Below are 26244 nucleotides of genomic sequence, written 5' to 3'. Positions count from 1 at the left end.
TTAAGTTCACTCAGTAGTGACGGTGTTCTGTTGAAGGCCTTGGGATTTACAAACGGGAAAATAGAAAGCAAAGAGACTAAAGAGGAGGGTTTTATCATTATTATTAGTCTTTCAAAGCAGAGTGGCTTATGAGTGATTAAGGAGGCATTAACTATGTTGGACGTCAAGTCCCATGTGCAACAGGCACATTATAATCCCCTCCTCGGGGCTGGGCTGCGACATGCTTATTTCTCCCCAGGTTTTGCTGTGCCTAAACCTCCTGGCACCACAGACCCCGCTCTAGCCTTCTTCCACTCGTGGGGCAGCTGACAGCTAGTGCAGGTGGAGAAGGGGTTTCCCTTGCTGCAAAAAAAAAGACAGAGAAAAGGAGAGGAGATAGGGAGGAAAGTCAGGAGATCGCATGCCCTACCATCTTTCAGGTGTCAGTCCTCCACCCACCCCTGAGCACTGTCTACCTTCCTTACTATTGCTGAAGTAAACTTCCACTGATTTCCAACAACTCCTCTGCCCTCTGCATCCTTGCCCAAAGAGCTGCTGCCAGACACATACTTCCTGCCCTGGTGATTTTGGATGTTCCCTGAAACTAAGGCCATGCCTTGGGGGAGGGCTGGGGCAGAGAGCAGGATCAACTGCATCTCCCAGCACACGTTTCAGGGCAGACCCTGATATTGCAGCCTGGTGGGACGTGAATGGGGATGAGCACTGCTCTCTGCTTCACTAGCCGAGTCTGGGCCATGCCTCTGACTGACAATAGCCTCTGGAAACCTTCCTGGGCTCAGCTGCACGATGGTGCTTTCATCAGGCTGGTGGGCTTGGCACAAACCACACAACTCCCTTTCCTTTTCCTCCCAAGAAGGAAAAGAAGACTCTGGGAAATGGGCCATGCAGTAATTACAGCTTGTAATCCTTTCTGTGGTGGGCCAGCACGTGGTAAGTACCTGGCTCCATGAGAGAGGGAAGGGGCAGCGATGGTCTCCCTTAATTCTGTTTCTACCAGGCACATGCTCAGAGAAAATGCACTTGGGCGAGAGGAGCACCTGGGCAGGCTGCCAGGAGCCCTCTGTGACTGGCTTGGGCTTGTCTTGGCTGATGAAGACTCAGGGATAAGCCAAGGAGGCTTCTGGCTCTGCTGTGATTCAACATCTCACCTGGGATGGGTGTCAGGGGTGCCCCATAGCCCCTGCTGCTGTGGAGGGGGAAGTGCCAGGGAGCAGGGGTACATGAGACCCCGGCACACAGTGTCCAGCACTGAACATGCAGGGGAAGGGCATGCATCAAGAGCGAGCTACCCTGCCCCTGGGAGGTTTCTATTGAATAATACCGGGCAAGTGGCACTGCTCCCTGTGCAGACTGCGGGGATCAGAAAGGGATAATAAACAGATGTTTTGGTTGAGGCGATGGGCATTCTGTATGATGACTGATCCTCAGCACTCTGTGGGGAGAAATGCCCAGTTCTGCTGAGGTCTGAGACACCCACAGACACTGCGAACTGTCCACCCCTGGAGTAGGAGGATGGTGAGAGGACCAGGATAACAACCGCAGTCCAGTTGCTTTTGAGGTTAAACAAGGAGACAAACAGCCTGTGTCTGCTTGGTAGGAGAGGCTGTGATAGAGGGCTTGGGTGTGACATGCAAGGGACGAAGTGCTCCTGTGCCAGCACCAGCAGCATGATTCCCACTGGCTTCACAGGGGCACAAAGACTTCTGCCTGGTGACCCCAACTCCCCCCGCCCACAATTCTCTATCCTCCCACTTAAAAGCTGGCTTGTTAGCAGAAAGTAGATAGGAGCTTCTCTTAGGGAAGAGAAAGGGGATATGCAAAGTCTTCTTGCAGGTTCCTTGGCAATGGTGAGCAGGGAGGGATCCATCTCACACACATTCTCCCAGCGACAGATGACCCCATGCAGGAAGGAGAGGTTTCTATTTAATTGCATGATGTGAGATTGCTGTTTTGTAATGCTGAGCAGGCTGAAAACTGAGCAGGGCCATACTAAAATGTGCCAGAGCAGAAATGCTGACATATTCTCATCTGGGGCCTCCCCCTCATAAGGCAGCAGTAGTTTTAGATAATTGGTCGTATCGTGGAGTTTGTGTCATGATGTCATTGGATGGGATTGCTGAGTCCTTCTGCGATTAGTAAGTGGGATGGAGCTGGGACTCATCTGCTTGGAAACCGTTCTGAGTCTCACAACATGGGTGGGAGTCCCGTGGTTTGCTTTTGACATGGAGAATGGCATTTGAGTTTGCTGTTTGGGCCAGAAGTCCAAACAGCTTTTGTGATCCGCTGGACCGGTGTGTGTTTAAATGGGGAGGTATGGATGTTTTGATTTAGGACAGTGAGGTTGCTTTTGTACAAGTGAGAGCTTGGGCCATTTTGGCAAGGATCAGCTGAGGAAGTTTTGTAGGGGCACCATGACCCTCATATTATGAACATCAAAAATAGAGATTGTAAGTGAATTGCCATTTAACCAATAGCATAAGGTATGCTAAAGGGATCCTAGAACATCGAGCAATGCATCATGTTAATAAAAATGGAAATTACACATTTTGGGTCATAAAGAGTCTATTTGAGAAATGGGCCTGGGGTGATCTCCTTCAGCATCTTGTTCCTTCAGGGCAAGGAGGTTTTGAGGATGAGAGAGATAACAGAGTCAGTCCAGCCTCAAGTGTCAGTGGGCACATTCTCACTGGGCCAGAAATCACTCACTTGTGCTACCAGCTCTCCCCAGAGCTGGTGGGAGGTGATGCCACTGCTGTCAGGCCGAGCTTTGCATGCAGCCGTCCTCCCCGCTGCCGCTTGTGGATGGCCTGCTGGTGACCACGGTCCTCAGCAAGGCAAGACCAGATGCGTCCATGGGTGAGGTGTGGGCTGTGTGTTACTGCTGATTGCAGAGTTAATGCGAGCAGCTTCCTGGAAACCGTGATGCAGAAAAGGCTTATTGCTCACATCTGCACAACAGGGCCCCATCTGTGTTGCAGAAAGTATTTACCTTTAATAAATTTTCAATTTATACCTTCTCACAAAAAAAGGAGGGAAATTAAAAAAAAAAAGACAAAAAGAAATCCCACTGAATTGCAGTGGAAAAAAATGTTCTTCTTTCACTTGCAAAACCTGGTACGTAGTAGTAAGCAGCTCCCAGTCCGCCAGGATTTGTAGCTCACGTTGAAGGGGTTTGGGGTGGGGATCACTGTGGTTTCTTTCCAAGTAGATTTAGACTTCCAGATCCAAGCTTAATTATCCTCTTCTGGCGGTCTCATATTTGAGAAACAATAGACCCAAACCACTAAAAATTGCCTATACTTTTAAAGACCCTGTCTCCCTCTGAGAATCCCAAGCAGAAAGGGGGGAGGGAAGGGAAAGGGGGGAGGAATCCATGACTTGTTTTTCAGAGCTTCGTCCATCTTTTCATGGAGTAGGAGAGATAAGGAGTCCTGCAGGACCTCCATTTTTAAGCATGATCTCAGTGCTGGGTTTCACGCCTCCATATCACTAAGCTTCTGTCTGTGCAGCACCTTACCTATCTGGGAAATGGCACATGGCATTTCTGCCCAACACACCAGCGCTCAGCCCTGGAGGTGTTGAGAGAAAGGCAGCTGGGGCCGTATCTGTTTGGCTTCAGTTCAGCAGAAGATCACTTTTCCAGCATGCTTCAAGCAGATCTGGACGTCCTGATGCGCAAGCAGCCCTGCTAATGCCACCAGCTGTCTGGGACATTTCAGATGGCACCTACCAAGGTGGGTCAATCAAATCCAACGTGGCTAAGTCATTTCTGCCTCATGGCCAGTTTGGTCTCCCTTCTCTAAAGCTGCTGAGTCATTTTGGTGCAGGAGCTCAAACAGTTGCTGCTTTCCAGAGCTGTGCTTTGTCAGTGGCAAACTGAACCTGAGAGGCTCAGATTGTTCAATCAGCAGAGCACCCGAGGCTCACAAAAGGCATTGTATGGGTGTTCAGGTGGTTTTGCTGGGAAGCATCCTGCTGAACCTGGCAGCCCAGTTGTTCCAATGTGGCTCCTGGGAAACATGTCCACCAACACTTGGGAGGCACCAGCTCATTCACATGGATTGAAATACAGCCAGAAGTGGGCTCGAGGTGGAAAGAGGTGGAAGATAAGCACCATGAGGACGTTGGAAATGAGATACGGGGACACTCATGTTGAATCCAAGCTGAATCAAGCTGAAAGGGTTCAGAGGCAGAGGGTGTAGGGCAGTGCATGATCAGACTGTTTTTGGAAGCTAAAAATAGCAGCAGCATGGAGTCCTAGGCTAATCTGGCTTTCTTAAAGTCAGACAACCAGATCCAGTTCAGTACTTTCATTAAAAAGGCTGTATTTACAGAGCTGCCGAACTGGCCCATTGCCCACTGGGGTCACTGGCCACTCGGCACAGGGCCAGTTTGTCTGGATGACTTCGGTATCCCCCTCCAAAGGCTGCACTGAAATGTTGGCCTGGCTCATTCTCCTGAGACCTCATACAGTGGGTCACGAGCTGGGCTGGGATTTCTCTGCTGAATATCTCAGCCCCAGGCTCATGAACATCCACTTCCCTCCTCAGGAAACCCAGTCATACCAGACTTGCACAGAAATTTCCTCTTTCGGTCAGAACTTCCCATCTTCTGTCTTGACCCATCAGCAAACTTTTAAAAGGTTAATTGAACAGGTTTGCTTTTTTCCCTGAGAGATTCAGGAAGGAAAACCAGCCATTCTGCATGTGCTGGCATGAATGAGGCTTGGTTTGTGATGGCCAACTGATGTCTCAAGTGAATTAGCGTAGAGGCTGATGTAGCTCAACCGTGTATCAGACACCTGAAAACTCACATAAGAGTGAGACATTAGGCACGAGCCTGCTGCAGAAGAAGTTGCATGTGGAGTTCACATGTAGTTAGCAGCAGAAAGCCTGCTGGCAGGGCATAACCTTCTAAAGTCTAATAAGCACACTATGCCAAAACACGTTTTTTGACCATAGCTAAAAATGTCCAAGCAGTCAAGGAATTCCCAAGAAGAGGGAGGGGGGTAGTGCAGGAAAATGCATATGCATTTGTGATCCTGTAAGCCTCACCCTCTCAGAAAACAGACTGCTATCTCCCCTGGAATGTTCCACAGTCCCCATGATCAGCTGTGCAGGTCTTGGAGCATCCTCTGAGGGTGAGGGAGCAGATCTGTGCTGGTGAGAGTGGCTGCAGCAAGTGCTGGCTGTGTGTCAGGTCATCCAGTGTTGTCAAAAGCCATCCTTCCTGACTTTGCCCCACTTCCCACTGCCATAGCAGAATGGAGATTTTTCCCGCAGTGCAAGCAACACAAAGGTGTAAAACACTGTAGATTATATATTTCTGTTAAGAAAACTTTTAAAATACCTATCCAAAAAGTAGCTGGCTTTGTAAGGGTAATGTGCATCACTCTGACAGCCTCTGCAGTTTGACAAAAGGCCAAGTTAGCCCCTGAAATCACCACAATTCACTGCCTGTTCGGTAACAGGCACACGTCTTTATCCTCCTTGAGACGCTCTTGTTGGCTACAGTTCATTTTTCCATGCTTGTCCAAGGGCACAGCACTTTGTGAACTGCCCAGGTTTTCATATGGCATCTTTTGAAAGCCACACTCAGATTTTAGGACAAGCTGAAGTGCAAAGCAAAGGTGGGAAAACTGATGGGTCAGGAGAAGCTGCCAGTGTTCTCACAGAGCCTACTGCTGATGAAGTAACTGTCTGTCCCCATGTGTGAAAGCAGGTTTCTTCACAATATTTGGCTTCCTGATAGTCTGAATGATGCGCCTGGAACACATCTGTCTGTCCAGTGGTGGAGGGGGTTTCTGAGAGCAAGTCCATCGGTTTTGGCAGGGCTGGGATAAGACCTGTACCTCCAGCCTCGGCTTGCTGGCATGAGCTTTGGGATGCAGGCATGTATGTGACAGTAAGGGCTGCACAGGTAGCACAGAGCAGCGCACCACTTTTCTAGAAGAAATTATCACTGCCAGGGAGAGGGTACCCAAGGAAAGTGGCAGGGCAGGGTGTCCTGATGGCCACAGGTTGGTAGCCTGGCTTGCCTGGGAAAAGCTTGAACCATCTGAACAGCAATTTATATCACTCCTGATGCTGTGACAGGAGATTGCCGGCTCCTAACTGCGCGAGAGATTACTTTGTTTGCCCACAGTCAGCTGATTAAAACAGTATTTTCTGCACATTTGTGTAGTGATTAGTGATGAAATGCAAATCAGATGCAAATTGGTGCAAATGACTGGTGTGCACAGCCAGCTCCAAAGTCGGGCACTTTCATTTCCTCTGAGGCATTCGGGCACTTTTAGTATCTTCATGGAGGAACAGGACGAATCCACTTGTGATCCAAGCACATAACTGAATCAAATAGCGATGGGGAGAGTGGGAAAAATCAACCACCGCCTGGCTGCACTTACTGAGCGGCATCTGTTTTGGTTGCATTGATACATGGAATCCAGCTTATGCAAAGATCTTGATTAAATAAACAGCTACAAACCACACAAACAAGTCTTCCACATACCTCGCTTCCCAGCCTTGTTTCTCTTGTTTACCAGGGTCTGGCTGGAGTCCTGTTTGTGGAATAGCCTGTCATGCTGCAAATCAAAATGTCATAATGGCTACTGGATATAGTAACAATATATTTTTCTCTAAGTATCGGATTTGGAAGGAAGGACTATAAACACAATGAAAGCAACAAAACAAATTCCCAAGCCCTTGCCACTAAGAATAATTGCAAATATATACACATACATATGTATGCATATTTTTAACTTGGCTTCTGTTCTTTGGCTTGCAGATGCAGAGCATCGCTTCAGCCTGAAATTTGGTGAGGCTGTTTCCTCGCTTCCAGGGAGCTTTGTGGCCATGGCAGGGCCAAGATAAATAAATAAATAAGGACTTGCAGAGTGAAATACTATATTTAATAAGGCTGACGAGTCCTTCTGAAACCCAGTTGTGAAAACTTTTAAAAGTGTCTGTTTCCTGTAGCTATCAACATGCTAGAAAAAGGGAAGCCCTATGGGCTGGTCAAATTTTTCCCAGCGGCTGCAGTGACTTTTGCAGCTGGTCTTGATTTGCCTGGATATTGCTCATTTTCCTAGTGCATATAACAGCCTTGGAATGTAAATCCTGGCTCCCCCAGCACGCGGTGCATCCCTGTGGGGTGCTGGCAGGTGAAGGGTGCCAGCCCAAAAATTATTCATCCCGATTAGTTCCTGGCTTCCCCTGCAATTTGAGGAAATGAGTCTGAATCCACAAATAATAGAACGAATGCAGGAGGCCTAATAAAGGACAGAATTAATGGCAAATATAAGTCCTGCCACTTCAGCAAACACGTTTGTGCTGCTTTTGCAGCATTAACCCCCCCTTCTCAACACACTGCGTTTCCTGGGCTTGTGTGTGCCCATCAGCTGGAAATCAACACCTTACCTGTGGCTGGCTGATGGTCATCACAAGCAGAAGGCAAAACAGGGCCGTTTTGGGCTTTAAAAGGCAAAACCAACGTGAGGCAGCTTCAAAGCTGCAAGTGTCTGAGGCTGCTGCAGCTCTGTTGCATGCCTCAAGGCTCTGCATTTGTGTGCACGCCAGCGCCTATTAAATATACATGGCCCTGCTATTTGTGGGACACCATATGTGCACCAGAGAAGTAACCATCCTGATGTGTGACATACTCTGCCTTTTGGAAAACACAGGAATCGATGCCTATACCTAGACCTTGTGTGAACTGGATTTAAATGTGTATTATCTTCAGCATCCCTCCAGTACTTTTTATGGCACAACTGTTTCTGATGAGATACAAGAGCATTTTCTGGTCCCGGAAAAAGCTGTGGTCTTCTCTTGTGCCTGAGTGCACTGCCTGGCCCAAGGATGCGCGTGGTACAGGGTCCTCTTTTTTTTCAGCTGGAAATAGGGTATTTTTTTCCTCTACTACTTTTCTGATAGGACCCATCGCACATAAATTGTCATCCACTGCAAATACACCTTGGGCATTTTTATCTGGATTTCTGGGAGCTTGGAAGCCCACTTTTCTGCCTCTCTGCTAGGATTTTGACATGAAGCTGTTTATTTGAAGTGTAGACGTGGAAATCTCATCTTCAGAAGTCACCCTGGAATTTTCCTCCGAAGATCAGTGAAAGCAATCATTAATATGGGGCATCATTTATAGCTCTTTGCAGAATAATCCTCCAGGCTCACTGGCAGCTCTGAATTGGGGAAGAAATAAAGACCATTACTAAAGGGTTCTTAAAAAAAAAAAAAAAAAAGTGATTTGATACATTATGTAGCTCTCAGAAAAGGAGGCAGCAAATTAAAAATGTCCCTCACCAAATGCATGCAGCACTGTTCCAAAATCCTAAGCTCTTTTTTTTTTTTCCATGCCCTGACATCTTCCCTGAGTAATGGCAATAAAATTAGAGACTTTTGCTAACGTTCCCTGCAAAGGTTCCTCTCGGGAAACAGCAATTCTAAACAAATGTTCACCTCTGCAGACAGCTCCCTAGTCTGAGGCGGCAGCAGCTGGGCCCCAGCACCTTGGCTTGGCCAAACACATGAGCCCCATGCCCACAGAGTTGGGACTCCTCCTGGGTTTCCCAGTGCTGTCATACTCTGAGCACTTTTGGAGACTTGTTCGCCGCTTGCTGCCTAGAATTTCCCCACTCATTTTGAAATGCAACCAAACCATGTTTATAGCGGCCTTCCAGTTACAGAAAGGGCCTACAGGAAAGCTGCAGAGGGACTGTTCACAAGGGAATGGAGTGTTAGAACAAGGGGTGATGGCTTTAAGCTGAAGGATGGAAGATTTAAATTAGATATTAGGAAGAAATTCTTCCATGTGAGGGTGGTGAGGCCCTGGCACAGGCTACTCAGAGAAGCAGTGGCTGCCTCCTTCCTGTCAGTGTTCCAGGCCAGGCTGGATGGGGCTTTGGGCAGCCTGTGCTAGTGCAAGGTGTCCCTGCCCATAAGATGGTCCTTGAGGTCCCTTCCAACTCAAATCAGTCTGTGATTCCATGATTCTGTGAAAACTGCATGGGGGAAAATTTGCCTTTATTGCACAGCCTCACAACTCCTCTCCCCAGATTTGGTTTGGATCCCCATGCATTTTGCAGCACATGGTGGTACCATCAGCTGAATCTTTGGGACTGTGCTTCAACAGGGGTTGCTCTTGTATCTTCTGACTGGTCAAGCTTAAGATGGAGACTGCAAGTGTGTGGCCAGAAACCTTGACCATGCTTGAACCCTGTTGTGGTTAGGGCTTAAATTAACCTTAAACAACTAAATAGCTTTAAAAATGCGTGCTCTAGTGAGAAAATAGAACTGCAACTGTATGGGGTTACTAGAGGATCCCTACCCAGCTGCAATAATTACGTAAACATGCTCACGGTCAGTTCAGCATCCTGATAGTCAAAAAATAGGTATGATGAGATGGTATGAGTTGATGTGATGAAGGACAGTGATGGGAGCTGTACCGCAGAGCATTTAGAAGGGCACCACCACCTGTTTGAAACAGGATCTTTGGAGTCTCCTGCTGAGATCTCGTTCTCTTCCAAAGCACTAATATCCCCACAACAGCACCTACCCATGCTTGAAGGAAAAGCTAATGAGTTTCAGAGAGGAAGAGGGGCAGAGTACAAAAGGCAGCCCTTATTTCCTCTCTTGTTGTTTTGGTCAATTTGTTTTCCTCCTACTCGCTTTGCTACAGTTTTCTAGAATCCTGAAAGACAGGGTCTTTGTGGCATTGCTTAAAAACACATTTTTTTTCTTAACACTGTAATTGTCATCACCAGCATGGCTTTCTGGAGACCCAGGGAATTAATACTAGCTTTGGTTCTCTTTCTTCCCCTCCCAGGCTTTGCAAGGGGAGGGCTCCATGGGCAGCTGTTGTTCCTTTGGGCTCCCTCCTGTCCTCTTTACACCCAACAGCTCCCCAACTGTCCCTGTGGTTCCCACCAGACCTGAGATAGGGAGAAACTCCCCAGCACAATATTGAAATGCATTTCTACCTCTTTGTACTTTAAATGCCTCTAAGTCTTATGGTTTTAAATTGCCTGTTGCAGACAAGGAGTAGCAGGTTTTCTTTCCATAGCATCGTCCATCTGCAGCCAGCCAACACAATGAGCAAGTTGGAGTGTGGTCATACCGCATGGTTTGGCCCAGAGCTAGACTCCAGCCATGTGCCTCTGGCTTTCCCCAGCAGCCACAGCTAAGACAACCTAAGAATCAGGATAGCCAAAAAAGGAGAACCATCCGCTGCACATCACAGGCTGAGTACAAGGGAAAGGTGTAGATACCCCAGCAAGCTTCATTGTTCACCCAGCACAAGCTGATGAGGAGGGCTACCAAAATTACCGTGGAAAGCCTGTCGTCCTTGCAGCAAGTGGGAGTACCACACACTCAGAGACTTTCATAGCTCAGAGGCCAACAGTAAGGAGGGGGAGGGGAGGCACAGACATGGGATTTCCCCAGTCTCCTTGGCTGCCCCTGACCTGGGCACCCAGTCCAGCCAGCTACCCGGTGGCAGCCAGAGCTCCCAGCTGCCCATCAGCTCCCAGGCACAGGGAAACCCTGCTGAGGGCCCAGCCTGTGCAAAGGCAGACTTGGCACTGGGAGAGGATGGAGCATTTCCAAAGCAGATGAAATCTTCTAAGACCTTGAGCTGCCAGTTCGAAGAATCCTACACATTTTGCAAGGTTTTGGAGTCTTAGAATGTGGTCTAATTTAAGCAAATTTTTATGGGATTGACACGTCCTAAGCACTGGAGAGATCCTTATGCTAAGTTTCATCCTCTGCAGCAAAGCATAAGGAAGAGAGAATTACTCAATATGGTGTTTGAGGGAGAAAAAAAAAAAAAAACACTTTTGCATGGTTGCAAAGCAGCATATATTTTCCTGAAGCTGAAGCTTCCGTGATGAAGGCAGTGGGGCTTTTCATAAAACAGTGGCCACTCCATGTGGAAAGTTTCAGTCTGAATGGCTAAAGTCTGGCAAAATATCAAGCAACTCAAACAGGCTCTAAAACCATAGAAAGTCATGGGCAAGTTTAATGACGGTGCTTTGACATGCTCTGTCCTTAACTGCAGAGCCCTGAGGGCATCAGGCTTTCAGAGCATGTGCAAGACATGAGGATCAGCTGGAGAAACAGAATCTGGGAACTTTTCCCTCTTATTGTCTTAACTAAGGATTGCAGAGGGATGGAAACCAGCTCCAGGGTTCTGGGGCTTGTGTGGGAATTGCTGCTTCCACATAACATCAGCAGTTTCCAGCATGGCATCAAGGCACAGCTGGACCTGGGACAGCCCCTGTGCAGCCCCTGACATGAAGTATGAAACCTCTGGGGCTTGAGAGAGCCCTGTCCTTGCAAACAATCTGGTGGGCTTTGGCTTCTGATCTTTGTCAACAGGAGTGAATCCAGTATGTGTGTGTCCATGGCACTCCACAGTAGGATTTTCCATTCTATATATACACCAGTCCTCCAAGCTTACAAATGTGCACTGGGGCTGCTCAGCTGCCCTCACAGGGGAGTCATTTTTAGCCCCACATATAGATGGATTCAGTTTGCTCCCACAGGGAGGTAGCCTCTGATGGCCTGAATATGCAAAGACAGACTTGATGCTAAGGGCATTGAGTGCTGCATCCTGGTGCCACAATTGGCACATGGCTGAGGTCTCTGTGGGCAAGGACTTTTCTGCACTGCCAGTTTTAAATGGTCTCTGAATGCCATACTTAATGCTCCTAAGCTGAAACATGGACTTTTTTTCCCTCAGGAAGAGGGGAAAAGCTGCTGGCAAAAGTTGCACCCATCACAAGGACCCTGCCCAGCTTATAAGGCAGCAAGCCATCACAAAGCACTTGAGTGATCTTCCACACTCACATTTCTCTTGGCCACTCAGTTCCTCTTATTTTAGTTTTGTTTAAACAATCTCCTTGGTAACTGGAGACAGAAGCAGAATTTTTTCATCCTGCTTGTAGGGTTGATTTCCTGCCTATCTCGGTACTAAGAGGGATCCTTAGCAAAAGCATTTGTTTTTGTGCTCCCACCCCAGGCTTTAACCCCATGTGGGGAGTTCAGGATACCTGGTGTCTCTTTCAAAGGGTTTTTTATACATGGAGTTTCAGTTGAGAGAGCCGTATTACACAGTTTAACTTATTTGGCAGTAAACAGATGGTATTTCAGCCACACAGTGTGAATGCTGTTCCTGACCTCAAGTGTGTCCAGCAGCAGGGAAACACCACTGGAGGGGTCCTTTTCAGAATGCTGCAGCTGTCAGAAGGAGAAACACTTCACCAGGGACAGGAAGGGTCTCCTTGCTGCAGCAGCACCCTCCATGAAGGTACCACAGTCCCACACATCTTCTAGCACCTGCCTCTGTTGGTTCACAGCAGCCTGAGGACATTAGGGTCCTCTGGTCTTCTTGGGGCAGTTTCAGAAAGGTCCCTGCAAGGGAATAGGCAATAATTTCTGGCAGGTCCAGAAGACCTGAAGGTGTTTGAAAAGTCAGGGGGAGAGTCCTGTATCAGCTTTCAGCTGGCACAGTTTTTAACTTTGCGCTCTAGAGAGGCAGCTCATTGGAAGGGAAAGGGGAAAAGAAAAATATAAAATAAGAAACAACTTCCAAACGGTCTGAAGGCTTGGCTGTGTTTCCAGACAGGAAAGGTAAAAACAGCTCCTGCACTCATTCCCTCTTTTTGAAAACAAGTGGTGTCCAGAGACACAAATATCAGAGGCAGACCAGCTTTCCCCACTCCTCTTCTGTGTTCACAGCGAGGCCTGGGGCCAAGTTTGTCCCTTCCTTGTAATGTCTTGCTGGGCTTCAGGGCAGAGAGGAACCCCCACTGCTGGCGCTCAACTCCAGCATGAGCTCTTTCTTGGCCAGAGCCGTCCCCAAAGGATGGAAACAGCAGTGTGGAAACACCAAGCAGCTCTTTTGATGCAGAACTTAAGAGCTGAGATTTTGGGGTCATTTGTTGACTTAATGCTCCAAACATTGTCACTCACTAAGGCAAGCGTGGCTGTAGCAGCAGCCCCACTCTCAGGCTGTTCTGAGTTTGCTGGCCTCATCCTTGCATCACTTCCCTCACAGGGCTTGCCTTGTGCTGGTCTTTGGAGCCAGCATGGCACTGGGGTGCAGCTCACAAATTGGGTTATGACCTTCAGAAATGAGCATCCCTGGTGCTTCAAGCCTGTATAATCACAGCATTTCATATGCTGGTACCCAGAAGCTTTATGACTTTTATATAGTTGGGTAACCCCCAGAACTGGTGCAGTGCAGATGACTTGCTAAAGAGAGTCTGGACAAGGAGTGAACTCTGCAGCCTGTCATTCAAATTGCTAAAATGTGAGCATTGCACTTGAACCTCCCTTGACAGGGGATTACTTACAACTTCGTCCAATAAAAGTTTAGTGTGACACTTAGCAATCAGCTCATAAAAGATCAAAAGGCTTTTCTGTTGCTCAGGAGTCTATTAGCATCAGCAGGGTCCCAACAGGGAGAGCAGGTAGGGTGTGTGCCGTGGGCTACAAATACAGATCAGATCTGCATATGCCTGCACATCGTGTGTCAAGGCAGATGTGAATCTGCTCAGCAGTTTGACTGCAACTTACACACACGTGTATGTGCATGAACACGTTTAGCTCAGCTGGCACAGAAGCTGTCAAGCACAGCACAGCACGCAGGTGTGAGCAGCGCAGCACAAAATGTTTCGGTCACAGGTACTTTCTGAGTCTTCAGTCACTTGCATCACTAGACAAATGATGATAAATATAGTAATGGTGAAGTGCTTTTCTGCAACACCCATCAGGAGGTCCTGATCCTGCATTGGATCACCATTCCCAAGAGTTTTGAGGGAGTGTCTTGAAATGAGGGGACTGATCTTTAGGGCCAGATGGCAAATAACAAGAGTCAGATGCAGTCCTCACTGATCATGGAGTTAAAATAAATCCAGACACTGCTCCTGAAAGGGACCCTATATGTCTGACATCGGTGTTTGCACTCTGAATTTCTGTGGTGTTCCCTTTACTGTCACTGAGCGTCCCCTTGTACTCTCCTTCTTTTCCCACATATAACTCTTTTTCCAGCAGAAGAGTTACCTGTCAGCAGCTCTGGCAGAGCTACTGAGACCCCTTGTCCAGTGTCTTTCCAAAAAAACAGGGAAGTTCTTCCTTGCTCTGAAACCCACACAAGCGGGATTTGAAACGTGCCTTCCCTCGGAGGGACACACTGCTATGATTGATACAAAAACTCCCTGCAGTGGTGGCACTGGAGCAACTAATGCACAGCAGATATATTTTGGGCTTCCTTGCACCCCGATTCTTGATGCTGGAGCTATTATTTTGCATGAACCTCACTGTTTTGTTTAGTCAGCCTTAACTCAGCAAAGTTTGCTGAATGATTTACAGGACTGCAGAAATGTCCTCTCTGCTGGCAGCTACTCATTGAAATTCATTTTGGGGAGTGCCAAAGCCATTTCAATAAGAATGATGTCTCCAGTTTGAGGAGCATTGTCATAGCAACTATGCCAGGTGCACACAGGGAAGAGCGACTCATATTTATTGGAAAGGTTAGAACAGTTATTGTAAGGGGAGACCTGAATGTAAAGAAAAGCCACCTGCATATTTATGCATGTGGAGAAGCCACAAGCTTCCAGTTTAAGTTTCCAGTGTGAATTTCCCGTTGCTTTCCTGGGGGAAAAACATGATGACAAGAAGGGAGAGGAATGGGAATCTGACACAGAAGTCCCCTCCCACCCAAACCCTTTAACAATTTTATTCCTCAGGAAAGAGAAGCAAAAGACCTGTGTGGATGAGCAGGGAGCTAATGAGTAAACTCAAAGGGAAGCAGAAGGTGTATGAGCTGTGGAAAAAGGGTCTGAGCACCTGGGAAGAATACAGGAAAGTTGTCAGGGCCTTTAGGGACACAACTAGGAAGGCTAAAGCCCACTTGGAAGTGAAGCTGGGGAGGGACATAAAGTATAATAAAAAGGGGTTTTTTAGATATGTGAATAGTAAGAGGATGACCAGGGATAATGTGGGTCCCTTGCTGAACGAGGCGTGTGTCCTGGTAATGGGGGATGACAAGAAGGTGGAGATACTGAATGCCGCCTTTGCTTCAGTCTTCACTTCAGAGGCCCCCCGGGACTCTCAGACACTGGATGAAAGAAGGAGTGTTTGGGGAGAGACCTGGACAGGCTGGAGAGCTGGGCAGGGAGAAACCAGATGAGGTTCAATAAAAGCAAGTGTAAAGTCTTGCATCTGGGAAGGAACAATCATTTGTATCAGTACAGGCTGGGGGAGAAGAGCTCTGCAGAGAAGGACCTGGGGGTCCTGGTTGATGACAGGTTGGCCATGAGCCAGCAGTGTGCCCTGGTGGCTAAGAGGGCCAATAGGATCCTGGGGTGTATCAGGAGGAGTGTGGCCAGCAGGTCAAAGGAGGTGATCCTCCCCCTCTACTCTGCCTTGGTCAGGCCCCACCTGGAGTATTGTGTCCAGTTCTGGGCTACTTGGTATAAAAAGGACAGGGATCTCCTTGAGAGAGTCCAAAGAAGGGCTACGAAGATGATTAAGGGCCTGGAGCATCTCCCTTGCGAGGAGAGGCTGAGTAAGCTGGGGCTGATCAGTCTTGAGAAGACTAAGGGGGGATCTAATTAATGTCTATAAGTATCTTAAGCATGCGATGCAGGGGGAAATGGCCAGCCCCTTTTCAGTGGTCTGTGGAGACAGGACAAGGGGCAATGGCTGCAAGTTGGAGCACAAGAAGTTCCACACCAACATGCGGAAGAACTTTTTCACAGTGAGGGTGACAGAGCCCTGGGACAGGCTGCCCAGGGAGGTGGTGGAGTCTCCTTCTCTGGAGATATTCAAGACCTTTCTGGACACCTATCTGTGCAATATGAGCTAGGGAGCTGCTTTGGCACAGGGGTTGGACCTGATGATCTCTCAAGGTCCCTTCCAACCCCTACAATTCTGTGATTCTGTGATTCTTGTTTTCCACTTCAGGTTTCCCAGCAGGGATTTCAAATCCAGCCTTCACCCCTTCTCAGCCCAGTCTCCTCCTGTGAAGTGCAGCAGTGGAGCACGAGGAAACATGAGAGCCCAGTTTCTGTCTCCTTCATTAGGTAGTGTGTTACCCCAGACCTGACTGCCCAGCTGGGCACCAGGAGAAAATCTCAGCCAGGGAGACTGGGAGTAAATGCAATATTCTGGCTCTGAACCCTGGCTCAGAACTGGGATTTGCAGGGTTTTATACTGAGGAAGGATGTCGAACTGGGCTGAGCCCTGGGCAGTAAATCCTTTGCTTGCAGCACAGACTGGATTTTTAGGGACTAACAGCAGTTTTTAGCTGGCATGGGCCAGGTTGTGCAAAGCCAGGGGAGAAGTTATTTCTGCTCTGTCAGCTTTCCCAGGCGCCTTAAGCAATTGCTGCTGGGCTTGTTCTGATCAAATTCATTTAAAATGTGTTTTTCCTCCTAGTTGTTGTCACTTGTACTGCACTGTTTGTGGATGCTGTCCTTGGAAGTCCAGATACTGATCCAGATCAAGTCTCTCCTATTTGATGTCCCAGTGATCCTGCCTCCGGCAGGTGCTCTTACAGCTGTAAGGACTGTGAATCACCATCACTAGACATGCATGGCAATGGGATTGGGAAAGTACTATTTTGTCCTGGTGTTACTACATTCAGCACCCTGGGAAGGGGGGCGTCCGCACCTTCAGCTGTCCTGGGTACAGGGAAATATTTAAGTATGACCAAGGGCTCAGGCCCTGTTTTGGGGCAGATCAAAAGAAAGCAATGCCTTGCTGGCCCCTTGCAGAATGTGACATTGGCAAATGAATGAAGCAGTGTGTTAGCCAGGGTGCAAAATTCACAGTCAGATCATAACGAACATCAAGGATTCCCCAGAAAAGTATTTCTGATCTGACAAATCTCACCCAGTATGGTCTTCCTAAGAAGACAGTAAAGTAGCATTCAACCTAGCATATGAAATCTTCTTACCTGGCAACTATCACTCCTTAAAAGTGTTTTCTGAGGTACTGAGCATCAGCTGTGTCTGTCATCTCCCAGCTACTTGACCAGCAAGAGCTCTAAGTCCTCCTGTCTCTGCAAGCCACCTCCCATGCCTTGTATCTCCACAAGACCAAGGAAGAGCAGGCTGGATCCTTTTCCAGGATTTTCCTGGTAGTGATGTTCTAGAGCAGGCCAGAATTATGTATTTGAGCCATATGCTGTCATTTGCACTCAATGCATCCTGTGGCCAGAGGAGCAGTTGGTTTATGCAGACATGGAAATGACAACATAGCCCTCTGGTCTTAAAAAGACTGATTCAGCAAGCCTTAGAGAAAGAGGTAGAGTGCAACCAAGAAAATAAGAGCAGCCACATGAATTTTGGCTCCAGAGGTAGGGGGAGGATAGGGGAGCAAGCTCCCCCTCCCTTTGTTTGCAGTTCCCAACCTGGTGTGCTTAGTCATGGTTTTGATAGGCATTGGACTGTGCAGCTCCATGCAGATCTGGGCTGCCACATCAAATCAGCTCACAACCATACTTCCCAAAGCATGCGTCAGGCTTAGCTTCAGGCAGGTTTTGCTTTGCCCTCTATGTCATGTTTGCAGCACTCTTCAGGCAAGATTTTCATTAAGTACAGACATTTAATGTCAGCAAGACTTGGTTCTGCCAAGGACCCTGCATGGGTGACTCATGGGACAACTTACAAAGATGGGATCCCATCAGCAGGGACAGAAACCCTAATGAACCCTCTTGCCTATTAGAGACCACTGGGTAACAGCTAAAATCATGTGTGACACAAGGTCATTCACATAATCTGGCCCATCTCTGCACATCTTCTGTCCCTCAGAAAGGTGAATCCCTGCACTGGCTGAGCAGGTGTCGTGTGTCCCCACCAAGCACATATTCCCTGCGGCTGGGACAAATGCCTTCACCACAGATCTGGGTATCTCTCTGCGTGTGAGGCTGTCGCCTTGTCACCATCAGGTGCAATTTTGTTGTCAACTGGTAGAAGAAAAGCCTGATCTGTTCCTTTTCCTTCCCAACAACAAGACAATTTCCCTCCTCGGGCAGCTGTCAGAAATTTGAGCAATGAAACTGATAAATGCATAAAAGCACTCCCTCGTGCCCTGGTCAGAAGAGTTGCATGCTGCAGAGACAGACACAGGAGCAGCTAGGTCTCTTTGCATCTCTAACAGCATGGACAGGGCCTTGAGCCCCTGCAGCTTCACCAAGGAGACTCAGCAAGCAGATAAGGGCAGCTGAGGAGATGTAAAGCAAAACATAGTGAAGTCATGAATGGGAAGAGAAATTGCTGCTTTGCTTTTGGTGGTAGGCTCCAGCCACGCCCTTGAGTCTGGTCCAGGCTCCTTGCTGTGGCCATGGCCAGTCTGCATAGCCCTGACTGCTGGGTCTTGTGGTACCCAGCCCTGATGACAATTTGGGAGCTCTCTCCCTCATGACACCTGGTCCCCTACAACAGCCTGCTTGCCCATCTGCACAGTTAGTGCCCGGTGCCCAGTGCTAGCACGAGTTGCATGAGGTAGGGAATCTCCCAAGCCATGTGCAAGCCACGTGCCTGTCTCGTGGCAAGTTTTAACTTCAGCTAACAAAGTGACCAGCTGACAAGCAGATGTAAGAGAAATCGATGGGGCAGCTTTCTGTGTGAGTCTGAGAGCATGTACTGGAACAGGCAGCCCCAATGGGTGTGATGCTTTGAAACGTCACCTCCAGGACATGCCTGTCTCGCAGCTGGTCCCTCAACGTGGTTGCTGACCCTCTGGATGGGAAGCGCTGGCAGCACCGGGCTTAGGCAACAGGGCTCCACTCCTGACTGCCTACCCTGGATGTTGCAACTATGAATCTGCAGTTGAAAGTCCTCCAAGTTACTCATGTAAGTTCTCCTGGGTGATCAGTGGAAGCTGGAGGGGTGACAAGCTGCATAAGCACATTGTTTACTCTATTGATTCAGGAATAAGTGTCTGTCTGTCCAGAAAGTGACAACATGTTGCCATGTTCTCATGGGAAAACTAGTTACTGACTGCTGTGGCAGCTGGTTATGTGTTTAGAGATGATAATTTTCTTGGCCTGCTGGAGATACCACTACTGGTTACATGCAGTACCTCGTAGCTGTTTCAGCTCTGGCTCATGAGTGGTCTGGGCACAATGATGTTTTCTTAGCTGCAAGATCTTGGATCTCAATTCACAGCAGTGTTGAGATGGGCAAGGTCACTGGATTGGAAGGTCTCTGAATTGGAAGGTCTCTGGATTAGGTGGTTTCTGGTCCAATCAGAAGAGCCAGAGGGCCAACATCAAAGCTAAAGCAAGTTATTCGGGCAAACCTTGAACATCTTTGAACATCTCCAAGGACAGTGGCTGGCTTCATTCTCTCACTCAAAAAAAAAACCAACCCAAAAATAAAGAAAAAGAAAAGAACTCAGTACTAAAAAGGCATAACTACAGTTCTGAAACAGCTATGAGATGAATTGTACAGTAATAAAAACCACCTTTTGCCATGCTGAATCTGAGCAGCAGTAGGAAGTAAGCACTGGACTTGACATATCTCTGCTCCTGGAGATCTGGCCCTGCCAAGAAATGTCCTGGAGGATGTCCTCAGTCCCCCAGTATGCCCTGTCTGGATCTCTCTGGAGCTGATTGCTGATGCCCTGGAAATAACAAGGTCCCTTGGTCCTTGCAGTGCTGGTCACTTGTCCTAGTCATGAGAGGGTTTCTGCCATTTCACATAACTAAGCAGTACAGCGTAGATTGGGAATGGCAGTAGTTTTGCAGGTATATTGAAGATTTCCACTTACTTGCCATGACTGTACAGATACTCAGGTTTAAAGCAAATGCAAAAGCGTGTACAGGTTGTCACCAGTCATTTCTGGTGCTATCTGATCCCACAAGAGAGAAAAGGCTAGTGAAAATAGGAGAGAGTTGGGAGTCCCAGGTCCTTACACTTCTGCCCAGTGCAGTACCCATCTTCTCATGTGGGCTTGGACAAAAAAAAAAAACACTTCTAAAGAAATATTCCCTTGTTGATCTCTGTTCTGCTTCTGTCACCCTGTGCTAGACTGTGCTAGCTTGTTGCGTACATATCTGTCCCCACACATGCATGAGATGGCTCCCAGGGTGTCTTCCCCAGCTACCTTTCTTCTCTAAGCATTAGCTCTCTTCTTGCTCTGCCCTTGCCAATTTGGTCATCGACAGAGGACATTCAGCCCTGTCCTGCTAGTGCCACATTCCTGCTGAGGTCATTTGCAGGTAGGCAAGTAGGTGGTGTCTCTTGCCCTTTCCAGAGATGTGCCCGGAAAATGCAGGAGAGCTGACATGCTTGTGCCAAGCATGCATCATCTCCTAAGAGCAGCTTTTTTCTGTCCATGACACTGAGCTGGCATTAGCAATCGTATTGCTCTTCCTGGCACATGAGATACTGCAAATGTCAAAAGCTTACCCGAGCTCAAACGGGGAATGGAAGAAATCTGCAAAGTGTAGCCAAATACAAGATCTTTCAAGGTCCCTTCCAACCCCTAACATTCTGTGATTCTGTGAAACCTGCTCTGGCTAGGAAGCCCCTGAGACTGGGGGCTGGAAGAGCATCAGTTGGAAACAGTCTGTATATCCACCCTTCAACTCCAAGGTGCTCTCGGCAGTTGTGAGAAGATGAGGCTGTGCTTAGTGCACCATCCTTAGAGCATCACCTGCCAAGAGGACTTTTCCATGGGCTATTTTAACTAAGGGTTGTGTAGGAATGCACTGTTAGAAGACTTTTACAGTTCAAATAAAATATCATGGTTTGAATCCTGATGGAGAGCATTGGGCTCGGAGCGAGGACAGGGATTTATGTGCCGTGTTCACAAAGATACCATCCTTCTCTTGTTGCTCCTGGGTGTCAGGCAAGAGGAGAAGAGCTGGAGCTGCAATTCTGCAAGATTTGTTTTATTCTTTGATTTCTGGTTCATGGAAATGAGCTGAAACTCATTCCCTCGGTAACTGCCTTGGCTGCAGACTCAAGGAAGAGCAATTTCTGGTACAGAAATGCAGACATTTGGATGCACCATGGATGCCTTCAGCCTTCATGACAGAGCAGGGCTCTTTAGTGCAGGCAAAATTTGGCATCAAATGAAGTAAATCTCCAGCAACAGCAGTGGTTTGCTGCACATTTACCCCATGGTGTCCCTGGGGGTCCCTGCAGCAAGCAAGGAGGAGGCAGGAGGTGTGCCAAGCAAGCCTGGCTTATCAGCGGGACCTCTAGTCCTGCACACCCAAATATGTTGAAGAGATGATCCAGAAATTCCTCTTTTCCCACCTGCAGTGTGATCAAGGGACAAAGCTGGGGAAAAAAGTTCCAGCTTTTTCAAGTGCTGTGGTCTTGCATACTCATGAGTTCTTGAGGGTGGCTTGAATGTTAGATTATGGCAGAAATGCCACTTGCATCCCCAAATCAAAGCTCATTCTAGAGCTCTGTGAGGATTTGAGGGACAGCTTGGAAACGCCATCTAGATTGACCCCAGATTCACACAAGGTAAAGAAAATGTGTAGTGGTTTAGAAGCTGCTTTAATCTTCTTTTTTGATCTCCTGTTTTTCCCCTCTGTCTGCTGGATTTGAGACTCCTGGTTTCTGGCCCTGCAGTGACTCAGCGGCAGGGGTTTCAGGGTGCTGTAATGTGTCCCTTTTCTGTTTGCACAAGCACTAGTGCATCTTGTGCTGAAAGAGCCCCTGAGCCACAGGAGAGAAGAATTTGAAATGCAAATTTCAGCAAGTATTTGGACTTTCTTTGGGTCCTGGTATATTTCATCACACTGTGTCCATCCAGCTAGGAAAACCAAAGGGGCACATGTCTCAGCTGTTGCACCCAGCACTGCAGTCTACATCAGTCCATAGAATCATAAAATGTGTTAGGTTGGAAGGGACCCTTAAAGGTCATCTAGTCCAACCCCCTTACTGCAGGTAAGCAGGGACATCTTCACTAGGTCAAGTTGCTCAGAGCCCCAACAAGCCTGACCTTGGATAGCACCAGGGATGGGTCCTCCACTACATCTCTTGTCAACCTGTTCCAGTGGTCCACCACCTTCACATTGAAGAACTTTTTTCCAATATCCAACGTAAACCTCCCTTTTCTAGTTTAAAATTGTTACCCTTCATCCTACTGCTACACGCCCTCATGAACAGTTCATCCCCAGCTTTCCTATAGGCACCTTTCAGGTACTGGAAGGCTGCTATAAGGTCCCCCGGAGCCTTAGCAAGATGTCCTGGTTCTGCCAGGTGCTCCCAGTATACCTCCTTCACATAATGCAAGAAAATCAGCCTTGCCCAGCAACCTGTACCTCTGAAAAAGAGGGCTGCAGGCAGCAGGCCTGCAAAACGGGACACTGAAGGCAGCAGGAATACAGGACTATGTGAGGCCACCAGCAACATGGGCTGCAATCCACAGCTTTGCACGAGCTGCCCCACACTAGCTCGCCGCTGCTCACACCATCACAGCCAATGCCACCCAGCAGATCCCTGCCTGGGAGAGGAAGGCAAAGCTGAGATCATGTCAGAGGGTCCAGCAAGACCAAGGCGTGATTGGTGTATGTCCCAGATTACTGTAGTAAGAACTCCTTCCTCTAAGATGGGCTACAATGTGAAGTTGCCTGGTCTTCCTCCACTATTGAAACCCCGCTGCATGGCCACGTGTGTGTGGGACCCTGCAGATGAGCTTTGCTGCAGGCCAAAGGCAGTGCAGTAGAGATCAGGCATGCTCTGAGAATAGCCTGTGTTACTTTCACACACTTGCTGTTTCTCATACTTTAAGAGGAAATCCTTTTCTCCAGGGTGGCAGTCTCATCCCAGGAACAAATTTACCTCAGCGATTCTTGCTGGTTGAAGATTCATCCAGGGAGTGGACTTGCTGTTTGGTCATCCCACCATTTTTCCCAACGACTTTGCAGAGCAGAAACAGCAGCATTGCACGTGCCTACCCAACACCAGGGCGCTCGCTCGCACTCTAGAAGGATCATTTGGTAAACTGCATAATGGCAGCACCTGCAGGCAGTGGCACTTTAAGCCCCGAGACTGCATCAACCAAGGTAGTCCTACTGGTGTTGGGTCGAAGCATCAGGAGCAGCTCTTTTTTCCAGTTGGCACCCAGGTTTCTTTTGGTGAGAGAGAATTATTTTGTGGGGCTTTGAGGGATGCCCCATACTGCAAGCCAGAGCACACCCATGGGAAGCTGACATCTTGATATCTCCACTGCCCTCAGAATTGATGAAGGCAGCTATTTTAATTAACTTTTCCAAGAAAGGTGCTTATTTTCTTTTCCCCTATACATGGGCATGGGGGGCAGTGTGCATTTTAATGGGAATTGTCGGGGAAATTATTGATTTTGTTAATAATGTTTTTGAAATTGTGCCACTCTGTTAATTCCATCAGGACCTTTTTGATGGCTGGGCTGAGAGTATTTCCACATCCTTCCTTAGCTTTTTAATACATGATAATTTCCCGTAACTCCTCAATGCAAACCAAGATCAGCTGCGTACTTGGTAGCTATTTTTCCTGATGTACAAACCTATTGCAGCAATAATTACAAACAGGACAAATTATTACGAATATTCATTATAAAATACAATTACCCAGAGCCACGCCGCATTGTTACACTTCTCACAGCCATCGCTTGCTCTTGAGTAAATGGTTTCATTATAAGCATGAAGGGCAGACTTAATACACTTCTGACTCATAGCAAGCAGCACAAGAAATCATCCAGGCTGTTCCTCCAAGTGCTTGGTGGTGTTTGCTCTGAATGACAATAAAATGTCGACTCTGCTGCCAGATACTTGTCAGCTTAACAGAGGGGCTCTGGGTGACAGCACAGATGTGCAAGGAGGGGAGAAAGACAGAAATTACAGCAGTGTTGCCTGAATTTTACTCCCCTAGAGCGTGGCTCTCTTCCTTGTTTATGGGAACAGCAGATCTTCCTTGATCATATATTAGAGAAGCCTTGGGGCTGCTCTGACTTGTGCTGGCTGCCCATGGAAAGAGCAGAGGAGCCAAGGATGGGACAAGAGGTATTTCTTAAAGGATAGGATGGACAAGCTTGGACAGAGGGAGAGCAACTGGGAAGCTTGTTTAAACAAGACCATTCACAGGAGGGCAGTGCCATAAAGCACGGGGAAAAAGCAAACCTCACCAGGAGATCGGCAGCAAGCAGAGGGCTACAGAGAGTCACTGCATTGCCTTTTTATTTCTTCTTGCTACTGTCTTGCAAATCATCTTCCATGCCAGTTTTTTTTCCCTGTTAAAGCAATTTGTTCAGTCCTATTTCAGTCTATTGAGTGCCCCAAGGAGCAAATCTCTCTACTGGTGACCGCAGCGTCCTGCAAGGCTGTTGCCCTTCATGGTACATGCTTTGAGGCCATGTTACAAACAGAGGTTCTGCCTTCTGACCTGCACTTGCACAGGGGCAAATTCAGCAGCGCCAGGCCATGTGAGAAGAGATACTTGCTGCTTGAATCTCAGACAGGAGAGAACCAAATATTTGGGTCTTGGAGAAGGATATGCTGCTCGCAAAGGAAAATGAAAAGTCAAATCTCACCGTCAGTGAAGCTTTCTTTCACCCTGCTCTAAGCAGAAAAAACATCTTTCCCCTATATTCCCTCATAGAAAAATTCCTAACTCCAGCATCCCTTTTGACCTTGTAAATTGGAGCCTCCAAAGCCAAAACTGAGCAGCTGATCATGATGTTGTGCATGGATCTGCTGTGCCTGGCACGTCAGAACCTATTCCATGTTCAGGGGATGGTTTAAGCAGTGCATCATGTTTTCAGGGGCTTGGTCTGTGATGGTTCCTAGTGCTCGTGCTCCAGGAAACATATGCAAGCTATCAAGGGGCTGTTCTGTGCCCTGGATTTTTGGAAAGGCATGTGTCTTGCTGCCCTTGGCTGAGACACCTGTGGGGGAGGCTGGTCCAGGCTGTGTCATGGGCAGCCATGGCCTCTGGCCATGTCAGGGAGGATGGCACCCTGCAAGCTGCTGGTGCTCTGACCCAGTGCTCCCAACGCAAGCTTGGTCCATTGGCTCATGCCCTTTCTTTGCTTTTGGCTGTGCTGCCTCTCCAGCCTATGCTACGAAGCTTATGTTTTCTGTCCACAGCCCCCCTCTCCTACCATTTTCCATCCTCCTCCTCTCCCTGTCTCCCCTCATCCCTCTTCCCCCCTTACTCTTGAATCTCTATTTCTTCTTCTCTGTTCCAGCAAAACGATATCAATCAAGGTGATAGATGATGAGGAGTATGAGAAAAACAAGACCTTCTACCTAGAGATCGGGGAACCCCGGCTGGTGGAGATGAGTGAGAAGAAAGGTGGGGGATGTGCTCCGGGGCTGAGCCCAGCCTGTGTGTCCCTGTCTGGCTCACTCATGCCTGGCACCTGCAACACTGAGCTCACATCCCCAACGCCTATGGAAAAGGGCAGGAGTGAGGACACTTCCCAACTCCCCTGAACTCAGCCTTCCCTCAGCCCACCAAGGTCCGACCCCAGCCGGGCGGTGGGGATGCTCCTGCCCTTCCCCATACGCCCTAGGGAGGATGTGCAGCCGCTTCCCCCCACTCAACCATCTCCGGCACCACGGCACCCAGGTGGACGTTGACTGCATGCGTGTGTGATGACAATCATGTGTTTGCCTTTGTCTTGTGTTCCCACAGGAAATTCATTACCCTTAGAGTACTTGACCGTGAGGAGTATGAGAAAGAGTGCAGTTTCTTCCTTGTGCTTGGGGACCCGGTATGGCTACGTCGAGGAGTGAAAGGTGTGAGAGTAAAACCAGACCAGCTCTCGAGACGCTGCCGTCCGCTTTCTCTGTGTCTCCCTACTCTCACACTCCTTTCTCCTCACACTTTGGCTCCCGGCCATGTTGCCCTTCCTCCTTCGAAGCTTGGACACTGCACCTTTTTGCTGTTTTCTTTCCTCTTTCATTTCGAGAGGACTCCATCTCGCTCACAAGGGACCCCGGGAGCAAGGCGGACTCCCAGGAGGGCCCTGGAGCACCCGGGCAGGGGACGATGAGCACTGCTAGCCCCCAGAGACATTTTGAGAGGGCTGCCCTGCCAGGGCACAGCTACCCCTTCATATAAGCAAGTAGAAAAATCAGTCTTGAGAAGTAAAAATGCAATGCTGCATCATTTTTATCGGAAGATAAAATAGCCTTGGCTTGAAATAAAATGCATGGCCAGAGCAGTAATTTTAGCCTCTTTATACTAGCACTAGGATCTGAAAATAGCTGAGAATCACAGCA

The 26244-nt window shown here is 48.2% G+C and overlaps 1 protein-coding gene across 2 annotated transcripts in view; it reads left to right on the top strand.

Annotated features, from left to right (window-relative positions):
- SLC8A1 (solute carrier family 8 member A1) overlaps positions 1 to 26244 on the top strand; it is a gene marked incomplete at both ends in the record, with an annotated part of 134766 nt that overhangs the window by 93833 nt on the left and 14689 nt on the right. Inside the window, one exon of one of the 2 annotated variants that reach the window (XM_084262064.1) lies at positions 25655 to 25760. In XM_084262064.1, coding sequence (XP_084118190.1) covers positions 25655 to 25760 — 106 coding nt within the window. Of the gene's footprint in view, positions 1 to 25205; positions 25346 to 25654; positions 25761 to 26244 lie in introns of both variants that reach the window. The other variant, XM_084262063.1, reaches the window with a different exon arrangement.

The sequence above is a fragment of the Gallinula chloropus genome, assembly GCF_964237585.1.
Source record: "Gallinula chloropus genome assembly, chromosome: 3".
Taxonomy (NCBI): domain Eukaryota; kingdom Metazoa; phylum Chordata; class Aves; order Gruiformes; family Rallidae; genus Gallinula; species Gallinula chloropus.
The sequence above is the reverse complement of the archived record's forward strand: the minus strand, read 5'-3'. Positions and strand labels throughout refer to the sequence as shown.